Raw genomic sequence first — 19,924 nt, 5'->3', positions numbered from 1 at the left:
GAGACACTGGCCTCCCCCGTGTCGCTGTCAAACCCCACATGGATTTGCCATACCTTGGCGGGGGGCACCCCTGAACTGGTGCTGGGTGGTGAGAATCTTACATCTGCAGGCAGACCAGCCTAGGAGCAGCACAGCAATGAGTACCTGGTCAGCGGAGAGCCAAAGATCAACTGAACTGCGGAGAGGCAGAGCATCACAATACAGGCAGCCTGGAGTTTCTGCAGGAAAAGCAACTGACACCCAGGAGACTAGAGCAAGCCAATGACTCAGTCCCTATTGCCAGGGGCAAGTAGGGCAGAATCTCATTCTGGCTTCCAATTATAATGGGCTCTAGGAGAGGAGGGAACCCTGGCTCCCCCATTGTGATGCATGTGTTGCACATGGTGCTGCGAGACAAGCGAGCAGATCATAGAGGCAGGAACAGCAGCAGCGTTGGGAACTACAGCAGAAGGCTGAAAGAGCCACATGTGGCTCCAGAGCTGTGGGCTGCTGATACCTGTGCTGGCCAAACAGAATTACTTCCAAAGAGGACACCAACTCCTCAAACAATATTTTTTTCTTCTGTTTAATTGTGCCCAATTCTCTGCAATTTTCTTGGCAATAGTCCCCCCCCCCCCCCCAGAAGTGGTTGCCACTGCTTCCTTCATAGCGTTGAGAGAAAGTGATTTCCCAAGTTAACCAAGCAGGCTTTATGTCTAAGACTTAAACGAAAATAAAATCACTCATATTAATTGAATCAAACAGTTTATCAAGCAAATAACTACAATGCGTGTTAATAATTTTATTTACGTACAATAGGCAATACCCCACAGTGATTTGCACATCTGTGTGAAGTATAGCAGCAGACTGATAAAACCAGTGGTGGGTTTGTCTGTTTAGTATACAATTTTACTGCTTCTGATGTCAAAACAAATTGCCATGAATTAAAAGAAAGGGGGTAATTAAGGAGTGTTTATACATAGGAATGCTACTTCCACATACATACAGCCGTAAACATGAACTAAAATAAATTACAGTAATGGTTTGCTATCCTTTGTACCAGTACAAGCTGTAGCCCTTATTATTTCCAACTGCCCCTTCATTACTGCAATTACAGTACAAATTTCATTAACACTAAAATGTTATGTTTTTGTTTTTTTCAAGTAATTCACACAAGACTCAAGGCCTCCAAAGTTAATAGCCTGCACTGGACACACATTTCAAATGCTATACAACTAGAATAAAATGTGACATTACCATAGTGCAAGGTGAGAAATACTAAGTTCCCTTTCCTGTACTGAAAAACCAGTCCTGTGGTCTTCCATGAGAAATACCAGGTTACCCTGTACATAAATCTTGTCAAAAGAAAAGCTAATACAATACTCAATATTTTTATAACTAGTCTACTGCCTCTAAACCTGCATTTAATTCTTTAGTTTTCTAAACGTTGTCTAATCTCAGTACTTCTATCATATCTGAACACATTTAGAGCCAACAGGAAAAAGTATACTTGTGTAGAAAAACAGAGCTACAACTCAAGCCTTGATCAACACAATAATAAACTTGCTTCAGCCTCTGCTCTGAAAGCAAATAGATAAAATCAAAGCGGAGCAACTTCTCAAGATCTTGCTTAAGCATGCAATGAACATTTGAATCAAGCATAGCAGAAAGTTCCATTCAGTTCCAATAGCAAACTAAATGACTTGTTCAGGAAAGTTTAATTAAAACAATGACTGAATTGGGAGACTTATTTTGTAATGATGATATGATCTCCTAGCAATGTCACCTGAGATGCTTAGGATACATCCAAGGTAAGAAAACCATAAATAATATCAGGAAATAAAGAAACACATAGATCATTTGTAGCAGCATTTTAGAAGAACCTTGCAAAATGTAGTGTACGGTCATTTTATTTTTTAGTATTTTAACTATTATTCTCAATAAACTGAGAAACTACAAAATGCCTTATGCTATTCTTAGTTTTAGAGGATTATTAAATGGGCAGTTTCTTTCAGACGCATTCTTCTCACTGTATAGATTTTAATTAATGAAGATAACGACATAATGGTGAAATTTGAATATTATTCATTAAAGGAACATTATCGCTCTATCCACAAAATCCTTTCTTTGAAACAGAAGAAATGGCTACAAAGGATTCTACATATTCCTGTACTACACAACTATTTATGTACACTTGGAAAATTGCTGAGTTCAGATATGTTTGTTTTCCTCCCTTATAAGTCAATTATAATTAAAGACTCTTCTGAAAATATACCTGTTTACACCAAAAGGGGACTAAGCAGAACGTACCCAGGGAGAACTGTATCCTTAGATCTTACCCTATTTTTAACACTAAAGGATGGCTGAATAATGCACAAGACTATATGTATTATATGCATTTCTGATCAGCCTGCTGGCAAGAGAATATATTTTCCTCCATCCATTCAGGCAGTATGGATCTTCCTCTTATAATCACTAAAAGAGAGGCAGAATGCCACTAAATATCCACTTTGCCTACTTAATTCCTGTGTAATTTTTCTCAGGATGCTAACTACCTAAAAAGGAAAACAGGCTTTCAACCAAAAACGTAACAGGACTACATTTATAATATACTAATAGGAAACACTCTTCTTCTCTGGGATAGTACAAGTTACTTAATATTTACTTTTGACTAGGTTTTCTCTTCCAATATTTGGCTATTGGTAGATGTAAGGCTTCTTTTCTTGATGCCTAATCTTCAAATACTTAAATGGACAAAAATGCAAAAATATTTGGTTTTCAGCAGCAAAGTAAAAAAAATATGTAAGCATCAAAATATATATTAAAAAATAAAAACAAAAATGAGTTCAAAGCAGATTTCAATTTCTGTAGCATGTAAAATCAGGAGCTGACATTATTTTAGAATGCCAACTTTCTAGAGATTACGATTAAACTCAAACATTCTAATACAGTTCATTTTTCCCCATGTGGTGCATTCACTGAAGCAACAAATCCAAAAATAATACAGACCCCATAATATTTAACAAATATTTTGTTAAAACATTAGTGCTAGTATTAAACTATGAGCAAATACAATATAATAGGACACAGAAAATGGTGGAACTAATTTTAGCAATAATAGTTCAGCAACCACCAAAACTTTTCAATAAATAAAACAAGTCTGGAAAACAATTGCATGGCTCCCCGCCAAGCTTGGCTGAAGACCCTTTAAGCAGAAATTGTGACATAGGCACAATGTCTTTGCATTTCCGGAAGAATCAATATTAACATTTAGAACCTATATGTTTAGAAAAAGAGAGAGGGCAGACAGAGGAAGAATAGAATGGGCCATCAAACATATTATGGAATCATCTTCCATTAGTTAAATGACAGCTGTTTTATTACAGGCTGCCAAAACCAACTGTGTAGAAAAGAACAAAGGAAGGCTCTTTCTGACCTATCTCATGCATTATAAACTACTTCCTAAAATTAACTGTTCCAACTATCATATCGTGATTCTGATTCACACACACCAGCCTAAGAATGTACAAAGCAGTAAATGGAATTGTAATAGTTAAGAATGTGCTTATTCTCTTTTCTGCATATGTCGGGGGGAAAAGCGGGGTGGAAGGAAAGGTCTGAATTAAAGTATCTAAAAAGTATCTGCTGAACACTGGAAATAACTATCATTTTCTGTGCTGAATTTCCACCTGGTCAGCCTATCTGATCTGAATTTGATCCAATGTTAGTCGACATTTTCTATTTCTATCTTATTATTAATTTTTATATTTCCCAAAAATTCTTCATAATAGGGTTTCCTTCCTTCCCCCCTTAGAGGTTTGTGAGTCACCTAGGGAAAAAGGGGGGGGGATGGATTTTTCCAGTGGATTAAGTCTCAACCCACACAACCAGTTGGAAATCAAGTCAAAACCCAACTTTCCCCTTTGGTTCTGTGAAAGTCCAGGGCATGCTGGCACCCATCTATCCATTCATGCATACACAGATAACTCCTTGGAGATTCAGAAAAGAGAGTTAAGAATAAGAACAAATATCTAAATAGATCCCTGAACTTATCAGGGTTAGAAGGTTTTTCGGTGGATTGCCCAGGAACTGTCTTCCTCATATTCTTTCTTGGAAACCCACATTTTCTTAAATGTGTCAAGTGAAGCCAGGATGGAGCCTCTGTAGAGGGACAAGCACAGGATGCATGACTATTAGGAATTAGATTTATTTTCAAAAGTATGGCAAACAAAATAATCAGCATTTGATTATCTAAATCCATCTATCTATATCTATATTTCATCTTTTTTCTTTCTTCCTATCTACCTACCAACTTAGCAAGGATTGGAAACTGGATCTTCTAGTACCTTAATCATTACACATTAAAAAGTTTGCTTTAAACTTCCCCCAAAGAGCAATTATTTAACCATAGTAATTTGTTGTATACCATATACAGTACAAGATTCAAGTTCAGATTCTTCTTAGCTTTAAATGAGTCACTTTCTATTTTAATAAAATGTGTAGATTCATGTACTGTAAAGGCATGTAAAATTACAATTTCTGCTGTAGGAGATTTTGTACATACCCAATCCATGTAGAATATAATCTCTCTTGAGGAGCAGATATCTAGGGATTAAAATAAAAAAATGAGGAAGATTTAGGGGAAGACATTTATTCTCCATATACCAAACTTGCAAAGCTCTTCTATTATAGGCTATTAGATTTTTTTCTAATAGTCCCAACCAACCAATTTGAAAGATACTTATTATTATGGTTGACAATCTTTTCAAATGACTCTTTGATGTCTAGAGTTGTGCTTCCCTGACACAATAAACCTTAAACCACCTTTATCACATTTTAACCTACTATGTTTATTAGCATAGTCCCTGATGTCAATTTATGATTAAGGTGGTCATCTAAATCTAGAAAATTCATAAACCGTAGATTGGTTAACCACAGGTAGCTGCATTATACAACCATAGTAATAGTAAGATAATTTATGTCTTTCTAAATTAATTTACCACTCTAAACAACTCCAAGAAGGGCAATGGAAGTTATAACTCCCATTGTATATACAGTAGTACCCCTATAAGAGCCGGAGTGGTGCAGCAGGTAGGGTTGAATCTGCTGATCTGGCTTGTATCCCCTTCCTCCTTCACAGTTCCATGTGCATCCCTCCCAAAGCTGTGCAATTGGTGGAAAAGATTAACTATCCCAGATAGGAGTGTACTGAAGTATAAACATTAGTTGTGCTCCCATGCTACAACCTCCAAACAAGCTCTACATACCCTGATTTTGACATCTTTAGGGGCCAGTTTCTTTACTTCACTTAGAAGCCTATCACCAAAACCTATTAAATATAAGCAATAATTTGAGTTAACAACCTAGAGTATTATAAAGTAATTGAGGTTTCCTGAAAATAAATCTAGAATCAACCGAACAATCTCTGAAACAACATTGACATCATCTTCCTCCTCTATAATAAAGTAACACGTGGAATATACTGTATTAATACATAAACTACTCCAGGGGTTCCCAACTCCTGGGCCATGGACCAATCTGGGTCTCTTTCCCAACCAGGCTGTGCAAGCATTAGAAGCTTCATTTGCACATGGGTAGGAACTAGGTTGCACATGCGAAACAACCTCTCACCCCCGCTGCTGCCACCTCCGCTATTGCTATTGCTGGTCCATGGAGCCAGAAAGGTTGGGGATCGCTGAACTACACAGATAAGATAAATAATAAAATAGGAAAAATCATTTAAGCACACAAAAACTCTATTTCGTTAATATTAAAAAAGAGGCATATTAGGAAATGGTATGGCTGTTTCCCCAGAAACGATATGTGAATCTAGCCTGCTGACTTCCAGTTCTTCCAAGAGGGCTGGAAGAAGATTTTTCTGGAAACAATGTTTGTCTACTTCCTGGAAAAGAATTATAGGAAGTGCTGCCAATATTTACTCCCAAGGAGCTAATATTATTTTCAATAGCTTGAAAGAAGATGAGAGGACAAGTTTAAAGTTAAGTTCAAACACCACATTTATAAAGTCAAATAAGCATCAGAAGGAACCTTTGAAGAGTGTAGAGCCTCCAGAGAGCACGATGTTGGAAAAGAGAGTTCGCCTTAAGTCCATATCAGATTTCTGAATTGCAAAAACCAGAACTTCATGCAATCCCTCACATTCTTCTCCAATCAGATCTGGACGGAACAGTAATTCAGGAGCCCTGAATCGGGCAGGACCAATCTGCAAATAGACCAAGAATGTCAAGATTCTGGTTCGTATATAAGAAGTCTTATTTCTTAGATTGAAAAGCACAAAAATATTATTATGCTCATACAAAGACTTTCTTCCCACGCACTAGTCTAATCTAAAAAGATCCTTAAACAGAATTTGAAGTGAAGAGACAAGGACTTCCTCCTCCTCTTCAGTATTGTGGTGATAAACTGATATGCTTATAAATTACTGTACTCTATTTTAAGATTCTACAGTAAAAGGTAGGCAGTCTGATGCTGTCCAAATGTTTTGTACAACTTCAACAACATGTCAACTTTTTTTACTGACATATTGACTAGGTCTGATGAGAACTGAAATTCAAAACACTTGAAAACTGAGAGATTTCACATTTTATTCTACACAAATTTGAGTAAACTAAACTACAAAAGCTCTTACTGTAAAGAATACAATCTTACCAAGATTGTGTCAGATGACTGACACCAAAAGTTATCAGTAGTATCAATCCGAGTCTCCAGAGAGGGGCGGCATACAAATCCAATCAATCAATCAGTCAATCAGTCAATCAATCAAAATAAAATCCACTGAGATAAAAAGGAGAAAAGGTGGGAATGGCAACTCAAAATAAAAAAAGAGATGATTAAAAGATGGATGAACTTACATCAAGATCACTTACATTCTACTAAAAGCCTGAAGGTACTGTATCACTTCAGAGCCTTTTCCCATGATTTCTTTAAGAAATATTTAATTTATGCAAAGTTTTAACAAACCTCAATGGTGCTTCCATCAGGAAGGTAATATTGAGCTTTTTCAGTTTCTAAAGTTTCATCCTTCTGAGGGTTTATTGACAAATAGCAAGCCCGCTGTGGAAGAATGACAAGCAAAGATAATAATCATCAATATTCCCAAAAGCACCCCATGGTAAAACAATGTTTACTCAAATGCTCCACATGTACTGTCATTGATTAGTTTTTTGCCTTTGGGTATTTTTTTTATTCCCACTTCTAACATGGAAGGAGCCTCACCATCAAAACAATATCAATATCATGAGCCAGGGTGGCGCAGCAGGTAGAGTGCTGTATTGCAGGCCACTGAAGCTGACTGTAGATCTGTAGGTCAGCGGTTCAAATTTCATCACTGGCTCAAGGTTGACTCAGCCTTCCATCCTTCCGAAGTGGGTCAAATGAGGACCTGGATTGTGAGGGTAATATGCTGGCTCTGTTAAAAAGTGCTATTGCTAACATATTGTAAGCCACCCTGAGTCTTAGGAGAAGGGTGGCATAAAAATAAAATAAATAAATAAATAAATAAAATTCTTAACCATTTGATGATTAAAAATGAAGGAAACTCCAAAGGAGCAAAGATCTCCAGTAGACAGATGAATCTATAAGATGGAATTTTCAATATAAATAGACTCATTCAGCAATGATATGAAGGACATAAAAAGAACAGCTTTTACAGTTTATTTTCCTTACTAGGCTCAGAGAAATTCTGTAGTAAAATACTATATCACCTCCTACCAACTGATCACATAATAGATGGTAGCCCAGCTTTAAATATTAGCGGATGCTTTAATGATTATGTAAAGACACAAACCACTATTCATTAATTAAGCTGCCCTGAATCTTCAGAGAGGGGCGGCATACAAATCTAATAAATAATAATAATAATAATAATAATTATTATTATTATTATTATTATTAAGCTACTTTTCTAAACCTGGAGATAGTCACCGAGAACTGGCAGACATCAAGTTGAAGAAGTTGGAACATCTTATGATTACAATAAGGTACACAAGCCACTCAGAATATAACATTAAAATATAATGATATGATATATCAGAATGGCATAGTCTGAATGTACATTATTGCAGTAATCCTGCAATATAAACTAGGTCTATTGTCAGAAGTGAGTTATTCAAATGACTAGAGAAAAAGACTTGGCTAACAGCTTTGTTCAACTCTGGTTTTCTTGCTAAGATGTTCCTATTATTTGTTTAGTAATCAAATTCTACATTCCTGACCTAACCCTAGCCCTAACCCTGACCCAGTTTTTAAATAGTCAGTGAAAGCTTGCATATTAGCCATAAATCTATCGATCTACCAATGGCAAATAAATTCCTTGATTTGATGTAAATTACAATGCAATTTGATCCTAAAGATTAGTATATTTACTATGTTGCGTGTTTTTAAAATTGTTATCTGGGCTCAGACATCAGCTAGCAATTTGAAAGGAACATGTGATGGAAAACAACCTTTTTAGAAAGTGGTATTTACAAAAATGTGTGAAAGCTTTCCCTGTTTTATCTTTTTTAACAAAAAAAAAGATATACATGCAAGAAGCCAAGGTAAGAATATTTTGTTTTTTAGATGTGATAGCTTTCTAAGCATCAAAGGTTTCTGATAAGTGGGATAATTTTAAAAACTACAATCTTGTGTCCACTATATGAATGTGCACAATTACAGAAGGATTAAGACTACAATCATATCACTTCCCTGAATGTACTGATTGGATTGAAATTAAAATAGAACTAAAGGAAGATGGCCCTCAAGAGCTAAAAGAGAGCAGTTCTGCCCCACAGAACTGGCTTGTTTCCCCATCTTTTCTTGTAATCTGGATAGAAATAAGCAAATGCTATGACATGTATCAGCTGTAACTGCTCAATCCACCCTCCTCTGCTCAGTACCTTAAAACAGAAGAGACCCCAGAATCAAAAACAAAGGGCATCCATGCACCTCTTTTATGGTTTTGACGATCTCAAATTCAGATGTTGTATGGAAGTCATAGCCTTCCTTTCGGAGATAAAGGCGAAGAAAACGAGAGACATCACGGCCAGCTATGTCAATTCGCATAATGGAGTGGGGCATTGCAAAACCTTCATAAATAGGTACTGCATGGGTGACCCCATCCCCAGAGTCCAACACCACACCTGTAGTTCGTCCTGTTGCATAACTACAGAAAGGAAAAAAATCAACAGTATTTGATGGATAATCTGTAATACTTCCAAGATAGCAATTCCCCCAGCATAATTCTATTTAACTAAACAGCAATCTTTATGAAAGAAAATTGGTGATAATAACTGTCAATAATGATACATCAATTATCACCAAATTAAAAGAGAGGAAAATTAAAATTGTAAATTCACTATGAAAAACTTTGGCATCGGGTCAATTCTCCAGAATTATTAGGAAAAAGCAATAAAAACCCACTCTTCACATATACCATACTAACAGGATTTTTACTGCTGCTTCTGTATTTGTATAAATCTCTTAATTTAATTGTCAAGAAATCTTTGAGGAAAATCGTTTTTAAAAATCAAGGTGGACATTTAGTTAGAAATAAGTCTCAATGAACAAAGATCTACATGTGTGTGCATGTAGAAAATCGCCTTGGTCATTCCATATACATTGCAAAAATTAGTTTCTCTTCCAGGTTGAGCTTTAAAAATGCTATAGGTAAGATACTTACAGACTAAGCACAGCTTGCATAGAGATGAATAGAGCTGGCACATTGAAAGTCTCAAAGAAAACCTCAGCTGCTCGTTCACGGTTCTTACGAGGATTCAGTGGTGCTTCCGTCAAGAGTACAGGATGCTAGTGATTAGGAACATAAGGGACTCAGCCATTATTCCATGGCCAATGGAGACTTTCCCAGTTTTCTAGCACAAAGCTTTAAGTTTAAGTCTCTTCCTATAAATTTGGAAAGTTAATCCCACCAAAAGGGAATTGTGAGGTAATCCTTACACTAGCTAGGACTATCATATTTGAACTGCAAAACTTAAGATGACCACTAGATGGCAGCACTTAGTTAGCATTTTTTGTAACTCTTTGCTGCCACCTGTCAGATATGGTAGCCTTACATATAATAAATAGCTACTCATCATGGATGGGGAATTTGTAGTATCTGTTTACAGTCAATATTACTTGTGAGGAAGGCTAAAAGCTGTAGCTCAGTAATATTTCCAAAACTATAAGTTGCCCTTCCATGCAGATCTAGATACATACATCTCTATAGATTAAGCATTTCAATGTAATTGCATCTTGTTTTGCCCAGAGCAATACTTACATAAGAAACCATATGAGAATAGTTATGAACTGCTACAAAAAAGAACTGAAGATTTGGACAAAACATTGGAAATTTTATATCCCTTCTATTTTAGGAATAATCTAATGAAACAAAGAAATTTGGCTTAACCCGGGGATCGGCAACCTTAAAACACTCAAAGAGCCACATGGGCCTGTTTCCCACAGAAAACAAATAGTCGGAGCCACAAAACCTGGTTGGGCGTGGCCTACTCGATGTCACTCACTCCCACCTAGGTTTTTGTGGCTCTGTGTTTTCTATCAGAAATAGATGTCTCCCTCTTTGTCTCTCTCCCTCCCTCCCTCTCTCTTATCTTTCTCTTCTCTGTCTTTTTTTCCTCTCCCTCTCATTTCTCTGTCTCTTTCTCTTTCTTTCTCTCCCCACCTTCTTTTTCTGTGTCTGTGTATGTCTGTGTACTCTCTCTCTCTTGCTCCTTGTCTCTGTGACTGTTTCCACAATAAGAGAGCCCTTGTAGTCCTGCATGCTCTTTTGGGGGTTTGTCGCCAGATTGTTTTTTTTCTTCCTTTTGGAAAGCCGGGCTGGTGGAGCAATGAGAGCAACATGACATAATAAACTACTGCTTATTCTCTGTATAAATCTAGCCAATAACCTAATTCAGGCTAAGCCAAAACAAATTATTACATATTCCTACATAATACCTATTTTCATATTAAGTCAAAATGGAGCAAATCACATAACTGCTTGGCACCATGGGTATAAGACTTCAGGTCAGACATGACTATAAATCCCCGTTCTTCCTGAAACTCATTCCTATATTCAGGAACAAGCTAACAACAGAAACTTCACTCTTTGAAATTTATACTCCTACATAATTTTCTAGATATGGAAGAAGATCAACATGCTATAAAATGTATGTTCCAGGATCAAGATTTAAATTGTAAACTTTTTATCCTGCGCTCTTAAATTTATAAACTCTTGGCTGTATTTTTCCTAGCCATGAGATTGGAATGTACCTGGTTGGCTTAAAACAGCTGTCTCTGATCTTTCCAGTTTTGTTCTTACCCTGTGGATTCAACCAATAAAATTGCTATCTCTTTTGAAGTGAATTGAACAGAATCAAAAATGCTAATTGAGTTGGTATTGAGATTGAAAGCAGATACAGGTGTTTCTCTTGTTTGGTACTCTGGAGTTTAGAGAAAGAAAGGTAGCTCACTTCTTCAGAAAATGTCTGGAGTTGATCTTTTGAATACACGTACTGCCAAATGCGTTCCATATCATTCCAGTCCTTCACTATACCATGTTCCATTGGGTACCGTATAGAAAGAAGGCCTCTATGTTCCTTAAGAAAATTAAAGAGTCAAGACACCCAATCAGACAGAGCAGACATATAAACATACATTGCTGAGAAAAGATGCTCAAATATAGTAACCACTAAATTTACAATGGAAATCACACTTGTAATATAGCAGAATAAATGTGTTCATCATACATCAAATCTTTATTCGTAACAGCAACTGTGTGGATGACATATGTTTCACTATGTATAGATTTGAGTTTTTTATTACTATAATCTATTTGAATTCATTCAGGAATACTTCTAATATAATCCTAAGCACATGACTAGAACCCAATCTGTTTATCAGAAGGACTATAGGAACGATAAATATCAGACTCTGTTTAGATAAAAAATATAGGCCGTTTCTCAATTTCTGGTGACCTGAAAAAAAGAATAAAAATTCAGTCAAATCAATATAGTGATTTTACCTCTGCTTTGGGGCCAATGAATATGTCACCTTCCAAAGCTCCAGCCATAACTCGGACATGCTTTGGTCTGCCAACACTGAAATAAGTACCACAAAAGGAAAAAATAGATTTATGAGTTCAAAAATTCACTCAGTAAAGGCCATTCTAAAATTGTTTGTTCGCTTAAGGTGCTGCAACCTGAACTGAGTGGTTGAGTTTAATATTTATTTATTTATTGATTGATTACTTGATTGATTGATTGATTGATTGGACTTGTATGCTGCCCCTCTCCATGGACTCGGAGTAAATAGGATGATTTATTTTAACCATGATTATTGAACAAGAAGAATGCATACACCACATTAATGCTTAAATCAGAGTCACTGATTCATGCCACAGAATGTCAAATATCTTCAAAATCCACCATAGGATTAATGAAGAAACTAATTTGTTTTGATTCTTATAAGTTAAAGGATTCTAATTTGCTGCAAGCAGCAAACTGTAAATATCCTTAAAATTCCAAATCCACCAGAAGCTATTATCTGAATCCCCCAAACCCTCAGTATTAAGGAATTCTTCATCCTTATAGGACCTTTAACAGCCTAAATCAGGAGTGTTAAACTCATGTTTTCACAGAGGCATTATGTGACATATTGAGACTTTGCTAAACCAGGTAGGGGTGGGGCCAGTGTGTGATGCATCTGGCCCGCAGGTCGTGAGTTTATCAACCCTGACCTAAATGAAGCTATGCATAAAACATTGTGTGTGTTCAACTACATAAATTAAGTTATGAGCCAGCATATGTTAAAAGTTTCAGTCTGCTCCATACTAAAATGTTCATAGTAAGTAATTATGGAACACCAGTTAAAGTTATAAGGATACTTACTAGTTTGGAAAACAGTACTTAGGTATTTGATCACCTGCAAAGCCAGCTTTAATCATGCCAGAACCCTGTTGGAATAAAAAACAAAGACCATTATGTGAAATAGTTATTCATGAGCATCTTGACTCCAAAACTAAGCCTACCAAAACATGAAAAAAAATAACAATTCAAATTTAGCACCAGCCTTCTTGTTTAGAACCTTCAATGAAAACTTCACCCAATAAATTCCATTATGAAAACTGTATGATCTGTTAGTGATTTTATGTGACCACTAGATGGAGCATATCCCATTATCACACTTATGCAGCCTCAGACCACCCAAGAAGAATTTCTTTGTGTGGGACAAAAGCTTTTAGAACTAGATAGTAAGACAGAAGAGGCTTTTGCTTGAGAAGTACAAAAAAACAGGAAAGATCCAGTAAACAGCACTGAATCACATCACCCTAATAACTTACAGAACACTGAACCATTTGCCTCTGTATATGTCTTTAGGAATGTATAAAAATAACTTTCAAGGTTGAAATTGTGTTGGGTTATTTTGACTGTGGATAAGCATTCTATGTGAACATAGTTTTGAAAGTAATAAAATCTCAGGTGAGTCAAATCTGAATCCTGGTCAATTTATGCACATGTTCATGTACCTTTCTAAACAATAATTTAAAAAATTGCAATTGCCTTCTAAGATTCGATTTTTAAAAATTGCCTATGATGTTCATTTACCGCAAATTTTGAATAATAATAAATAAGCTATTTACCCTGTTGTGCAAACAGGTCTTTAAAGTACAGTTCTAACACCTGGGCACAACAAAATCAAATATCTCTAAGGTCTCTGACCAGCTTTTACAATTAAAAATACAGTAAAACGATGCTTTAACACAACAATTAATTGTTAGAAAAGGGGAAAATAATGGGACAGTAAGCAATGTCTGTGCAATTGTGTGAACTTGGTAAAGAAAATTGGTTTCCTTATGTGTAAGTGTAGGTTTAGTGTTCCTTAAAAATAATAAACATAAAATGTATGTGCCTGGCCCTCATATTTGGAAATGATTGGTGCAATCAAAGCTCATTTTAGGGCACTATGGAAAGCACATTGTTTGAGAACATAGGTGAGTTTCTCCCTTCCTAGAACTTCAAAGCCAAAGGCTCTGTGAATAAGGGATCCCATGCAATCTTTCCTCAAGTGGGGCCAATGCAACTTCAATCAAAACAGGCTCTAGAAAAGGCCCATCTGTTTTTGCCTAGTGTTAAAACTGTTGAAGTATCCTGCAATAGAGGGGTTGTGATGCTAACAAAATGGCAATTCAGAACACTGGTGTTAGGTGCAGAACAAAATAAGGAAAGATAGAAACTTTTACAGGGAAGGAATCCATCTCATCACAGAAAAAGCCCTGTTCCCCCTAGCATGCAGCAGAATCCCTGAATCATATTATATAATAAAACTACCGAAATGTTTTTCTAGGAGGCAGCAGCTTTTCCTATGACTTGGTTGTTAACCATATGGAGATTTATAGGTACAAATCACTCTTTTGAATTGTACCAGAAATTATTGAACATAACATTTGATTGATTGACTGTGTGCCTGTTTTTTATATATATTGGGATTGTTTTATGAATTTCTTAACTTAAAATTGTAATTGGATTGGTGGGCATTGGATTTGTTACTATGTACTGTTTTTACTATTGTGAGCTGCCCCGAGTTTACGGAGAGAGGTGGCATATAAATCCAATAAATCTAATCTAATCTAATCTAACATGGAAGTTTAATTGAAGATTTACTGTGATGAATACTAATTACCAATAACTAAATCCTATCTTCAAGGATACAGTATAATGCATCAGTGTCAGTTAAAAAAATATTGGGTCCTCTTTGGATCCTGCACAAGTGCAGCACTTGTCTGCTGGTATTTACTGAACTGGCTCCTCATTTGTGGGGTCCTTGGTGCTCTGAGCTTGGTTGTTTTCTTGCAGATATTTTTTATTTTATTTTATTTATTTTACTATTAGAGTTGGAAGGGACCTTGCAGGTCATCTAGTCCAACCCGCTGCTCCAACAGGTGACCCTACATTACCCAAACTAGGTAACATCCTCAGTGCTAGCCTAGCCCAGCAACTAATATTCTCCTTTATTGACCATTCATTTCTCAGGCTTTTGCATAAGCTCGGGAAAAAATGCAACATTTAACTATCATATTAACTGACAGGCTGATTCTTAACATGCTATTGTTGTGTTCAGTCACAGAGGAACCTAACCAAGTAGTTGATGCACGGAACTCACTACCAGACTCTGTAGTATCATCACCCAACCCCCAAAACTTTAGTACTTATGGACTTGAACTTCCGGAATTCCTGAGCTAATCATGTCAGCTCAGGAATTCTGGGAGTTGAAGTCCACATGCCATAGAAGTAAACTTTGCCTACCCCTGCCTAGACTATCCACTGTTGACCTTTCCCGATTCCTAAGAGGTCAGTAAAGGGCGTGCATAAGTGCCTTCCGTCCCCTGTTCTAATGTTTCCTTTACTAGTATCATGTATATAAATAGTATTATATCTTTGTATACCACCAATACGTACTTGACAAAACAAAAAAAATAAATAAAAAACAAAAAGCCTGGACTGAATTTTTTTTAAAAAAACGTTACTTCACTGCACTCCGTTTTACAGAAAGAGCAGCGCTGTAGCAAAAAATACCCTCAGGGAAAATGGAGGAGAGCGAGGTCAATTTCCCGAGGGCTCAACGGTATACCCAACCCAGGCAATTCTCTTTGACAAACTTAGGGGCGAGAACAAAACGGCGCCCCTTAAAAGTAAGAAAAGAAAGAATAGCGGAGCCAACGCGCCTATAATCGCGCGCGAACTCCGAAAAGGGCGGGGCGATCTCGCTCGCGAAACGCAAACCGATGACGCTAGAAGAGGGCGACCAATCAGAGGGCCAGGAGCTCCACAGGGCGTGAATTTACCTTGCTCCGTTGTTCTGCGGGCTGCGCCGTTCTTACCATTGAATGGCAAAGGCATCGACCAACGGGAATGTGGGCCTGAGTCATCGAGGAGGAGGAAAGATATGGCGAGGGACGGAGGACCGGCCGGAGACTGCGCGGGTGGGGGCGGGCGGGCGAGGAGGACGGAGCAGGAAAGCAACCGGCTAAAAGATCCGTTGGCTGGTTGCTATGAGGAGCAAAAAAACCCATCGTGCCAATTGCACCCCTCCCTCCCCCACCTCCCACCTTCTCCCATTGCAGAGACACAATGATGTCCGGACTCACGTTATCAATCACCACCGGCTGATTCGCGATCACATCGTAGGACTCCATGGCGAGCGCTTATGCGCCGCCGGCAACACCCACCTCGGCTGCTGCCAAGCAAGCGACAGCTCAGGGGGCAAAGCGCATGCTCAGAACAAAGGCAAAGCTTGTCGGGAAAGCGAGTTTCTATGGAAATAACCATTGCATCTGGAGCTTACGCCAGAAAAGAGGCTCCCCCCTTCCCCCTCATAAGTGGGTGAATGAATTAATGAATGACTCTATTTCTTTGATCTAGTAAGTTACCGTGGTGTGGAGTACTGATCTGCAAAACTATTGTTGTTCTGGAGAGGAATAAAAGGTATTTATAATCAATGAAGAAAGATTTTTGATATCAGCATACACCCTGGTTTAAAAAAACCCTCTTTCACACACATATTGAATGCTTATGTGCTGGTGCAGATATACTCTATACAATTTGTTAGGGTTGCAATATTTAGTCATAAAGAAATAGAGAAAACTTTAGCCATCTAGTGACAATATGAAAGATTTGGAGACCAGCAATGATAAGCCTAACCTACGTTGCATGTTTTAAAGTGTCTAGTAGTCCAGTTAATATAAATTCCACAGCAAATATAATTATATTTTATTTGGGGGGGATTCCTGATGCTTTTCCTCTTTTATTATGTAAGTACAGCGATAACTCTACTTATGAACTTAATTCGGTCCGTGACCAGGTTCTTAAGTAGAAAAGATTGTAAGAAGAAGCAATTTTTCCCATAGGAATCAATGTAAAAGCAAATAATGCATGCAATTGGGGAAACCACAGGGAGGGTGGAAGCCCTGTTTCCTCCCAGGAGATTCCTAGAGAGGCCACATGGAGGCTTCTCCCCGCCTTTTCCAGCCGTTTCCTCTCAGGAGATTCCTAGAGAGGCCAGACAGAGGCTTCTCGCCTTTTCCGGCCCTGTTTCCTCCCAGGAGATTCCTACAGAGGCAAAAAAATCTTGAAAACCCGGTTCTTATCTAGAAAAGTTCGTAAGTAGAGGCATTCTTAGGTAAAGGTGCCACTGTAATACATTGAGGGGGAGAGAAAAAAATAGGTCTTATCAGGAGAGAAATTCAGAAGATGTACCTACTAATATCTTTTGGATATACAGTGGAACCCCGACATAAGAGCTGCTCTACTTAAGAGCAATTCGAGATAAGAGCTGGGAGGGGAGAGATATTTTTGTTCTACTTACAAGCCCAAATTCGAGATACAAGCGCCAAGGAGCTGTCTCCTGAAGCCAAACGCTAACTTCTGCGTTCGGCTTCAGGAGACAGCTGCGAAGCGGCGCGCGTGTTTTAAAAGGTTGCAGCCGGCCTGGGGGGCTCGAGGGGGTGCTTGCAGCTTTCTTTCTTGCTCTTTTTCTTTCTCTCTTTTACCTTCCCTTCCTCTATTTCTTCTTTTCTTTCTCCTTCCCACCTTCTTCCCTCCCTCCCTCCCTTCACTCATTCCTCTCTTACTCTCCCCTTTCATAAGTTTCCTTGCTTCCTTCCTCTGTTCCTGTCCCTTCCCCCTTTCTTTCTTTCTTTCTTTCTTTCTTTCTTTCTTTCTTTCTTTCTTTCTTGCTCTTTTTCTTTCTCTCTTTTACTTTCCCTTCCTCTATTTCTTCTTTTCTTTCTCCTTCCCACCTTCTTCCCTCCCTCCCTCCCTTCACTCATTCCTCTCTTACTCTCCCCTTTCATAAGTTTCCTTGCTTCCTTCCTCTGTTCCTGTCCCTTCCCCCTTTCTTTCTTTCTTTCTTGCTCTTTTTCTTTCTCTCTTTTACTTTCCCTTCCTCTATTTCTTCTTCTCTTTCTCCTTCCCACCTTCTTCCCTCCCTCCCTCCCTTCACTCATTCCTCTCTTACTCTCCCCTTTCATAAGTTTCCTTGCTTCCTTCCTCTGTTCCTGTCCCTTCCCTCTTTCCTTCCTTCCTTCCCACCCTCCGTCCATTCATTCACCCATTCCTCTCTTGATCGCTTAAAGCCGGTCCCTGGTGCAAAAAGGGTTGGGGACCTCTGTCCTACAGGATTGGGTGGCAGAGAAGTTGAACATATGTAAATTTAAAAGTTTAAGAAAGTTTACAAGTTAAGTGAAAGAAACTTCATTATTCATTTATATGTACATGTACATTTCTTCATTAAAAACATGTCTTTCTGCATAATTTATAATTTATAAAACTTTGTGAGTTTTTTGAGGGCTGGAACCAATTAAAATTATTTACATTAATTCCTATGGGGAAAAGTCGTTCGAGATAAGAGCTGCTCGACTTAAGAGCCCAGGTCCGGAACGAATTAAACTCGTATCTCGAGGTACCACTGTACTACATTCAATTTTTCTTCAGTCCACAGAAAGAATTATACCAGTGGTGGGTTCTAAATGATTTTGCTACCAGTTTGCACTTGCGCAAATCTTCTGCGCATGTGCAGAAAGCATCCCAGGTGGACGTAGCATCCCACTGCTAACACTACCGGTTCTAAAAACCGGTCCAAACCAGGAGCAATCCACCTCTGAATTATATGTTGTATGAAACGTTTATGGTCCACTCCAGTGATGTGAACATATGTAACATCTAAAACCCCTCTTAGTTGCCACATTCATTCATAACATTAATAGAAATGCATACACTTTATACACTTTATCAATATATATAGACTAGATTCTTTTATTTGTATTCCACTTTTATTATTTTTACAAATAACTCATATCTAACATACCTTCCACCTCCTATTTTCCCCACAAGAAACCTATAAGAGGAGTTGGGCTGAGATAGAATGACTGGCCCAAGATCACCAAGCTAATTTTTATGACATAGGTGGAATTAGAACTTACGGTCTCTCACTTTTTAGCTTGGTGCCTTAACCACTAAACCAAATTGGCTCTATTTTTATTTGACTTGGTACATACAATAAGATGTTATTTGCTGAAATTTGGATTGGTGAATAATTTCGTCAGAAAACCTTGCTGAGGTTGGATATAATAACTCAGCCCCCAGTTTCATGAGGTCTTAATTGTAACTTGCCAAAAAAGGCAGGGCTAAAACCCTTATTTAGGTATAAAAATACTAGAGGGTTTTGCCTTCCACATGGCTTGTACTTCCATATCTACTATATTTTCATATCTACTATATTCCCCTAAGGCTGGATGGATACATTACAATCTTATTAAACTGGGATTTGATGAAGCAGGGTGAGCACTGCACACCAAGACAACTAGACACAAGAACATCCCCCTCCCCAATGCCATCACTACTAAACAAATAATTCCATCAACACACTCAAACTTTTTACTAAGTCTGCACTTCTATTTCTACTAGTTTTTTTTCATTCATATCACCCTTTCCCTCCCACTTAGGACTGTATGACTGTAACTTGTTGCTTATATCCTATATTTTTATTAATATTGTTTCTTTGTTGCTTATTTGACCCCTATGACAATCATTAAGTGTTGTACCACATAATTCTTGACAAATGTTTGTTATATATTATAGATAATATTATATTATATTTTCTTTTATGTACACTGAGAGCATATGTACCAAGACAAATTCCTTGTGTGTCCAATCACACTTGGCCAATAAAGAATTCTATTCTATATGCACATGGCAAGCTATATCCCAAGGGTGTTTTTTTTCCTTAAAGACTTCCCCTCCCACCTCACAGAAAGTCCAGTTGCCTCTAGGAAAAAAAACCCACCTTTGGGACAACCGTCCGTGACCTGCGGGACCGAGAAGGTCCATAGACCCAGGGCAAACTTGCAATTCAATGACGGCTCGCTTGCCGCGCGACACCGTTCCCTCTGCCC

The 19,924-nt window shown here is 37.8% G+C and overlaps 1 protein-coding gene across 3 annotated transcripts; it reads right to left on the bottom strand.

Annotated features, from left to right (window-relative positions):
- Positions 1–727: 727 nt before the first annotated feature.
- Positions 728–19,860, bottom strand: ACTR1A (actin related protein 1A). 3 transcript variants are annotated; one of them, XM_070752840.1, is made up of 11 exons: positions 19,816–19,860; positions 12,864–12,928; positions 11,999–12,074; positions 11,448–11,573; positions 9,659–9,783; positions 8,926–9,142; positions 6,961–7,053; positions 6,028–6,202; positions 5,247–5,308; positions 4,544–4,584; positions 728–4,140 (listed from the first exon to the last, which is right to left on the bottom strand). In XM_070752840.1, the coding sequence occupies exons 2-11, from the start codon at positions 12,917–12,919 to the stop codon at positions 4,038–4,040; spliced, it is 1,074 nt and encodes a 357-aa protein (XP_070608941.1). In that variant the 5' UTR covers positions 12,920–12,928; positions 19,816–19,860; the 3' UTR covers positions 728–4,037. The 3 variants fall into 3 exon arrangements, with proteins under 3 accessions (XP_070608941.1, XP_070608940.1, XP_070608942.1); XM_070752839.1 differs by lacking the exon at positions 19,816–19,860 and adding an exon at positions 16,121–16,227; XM_070752841.1 differs by lacking the exons at positions 11,999–12,074; positions 19,816–19,860 and having other exon boundaries at positions 12,864–12,933.
- Between the last annotated feature and the right edge of the window lie 64 nt (positions 19,861–19,924).

This window comes from Erythrolamprus reginae, chromosome 5, assembly GCF_031021105.1.
Source record: "Erythrolamprus reginae isolate rEryReg1 chromosome 5, rEryReg1.hap1, whole genome shotgun sequence".
Classification (NCBI taxonomy): Eukaryota; Metazoa; Chordata; class Lepidosauria; order Squamata; family Dipsadidae; genus Erythrolamprus; species Erythrolamprus reginae.
This window is presented reverse-complemented; position numbering and strand designations above follow the sequence as displayed.

What these genes read in the sequence shown, in the direction of transcription:
- ACTR1A (XM_070752839.1), bottom strand. Translation starts at nt 16,168, where the DNA reads ATGGAGTCCTACGATGTGATCGCGAATCAGCCGGTGGTGATTGATAAC. An exon ending in TCCAGACATTTTCTGAAGAA is followed by an intron (nt 9,784 to 11,447) that starts GTGAGCTACCTT and finishes CCTAATCACTAG; the next exon opens with CATCCTGTACTCTTGACGGA. An exon ending in CTGATGGAAGCACCATTGAG is followed by an intron (nt 6,203 to 6,960) that starts GTTTGTTAAAAC and finishes GTCTATTTGCAG; the next exon opens with ATTGGTCCTGCCCGATTCAG.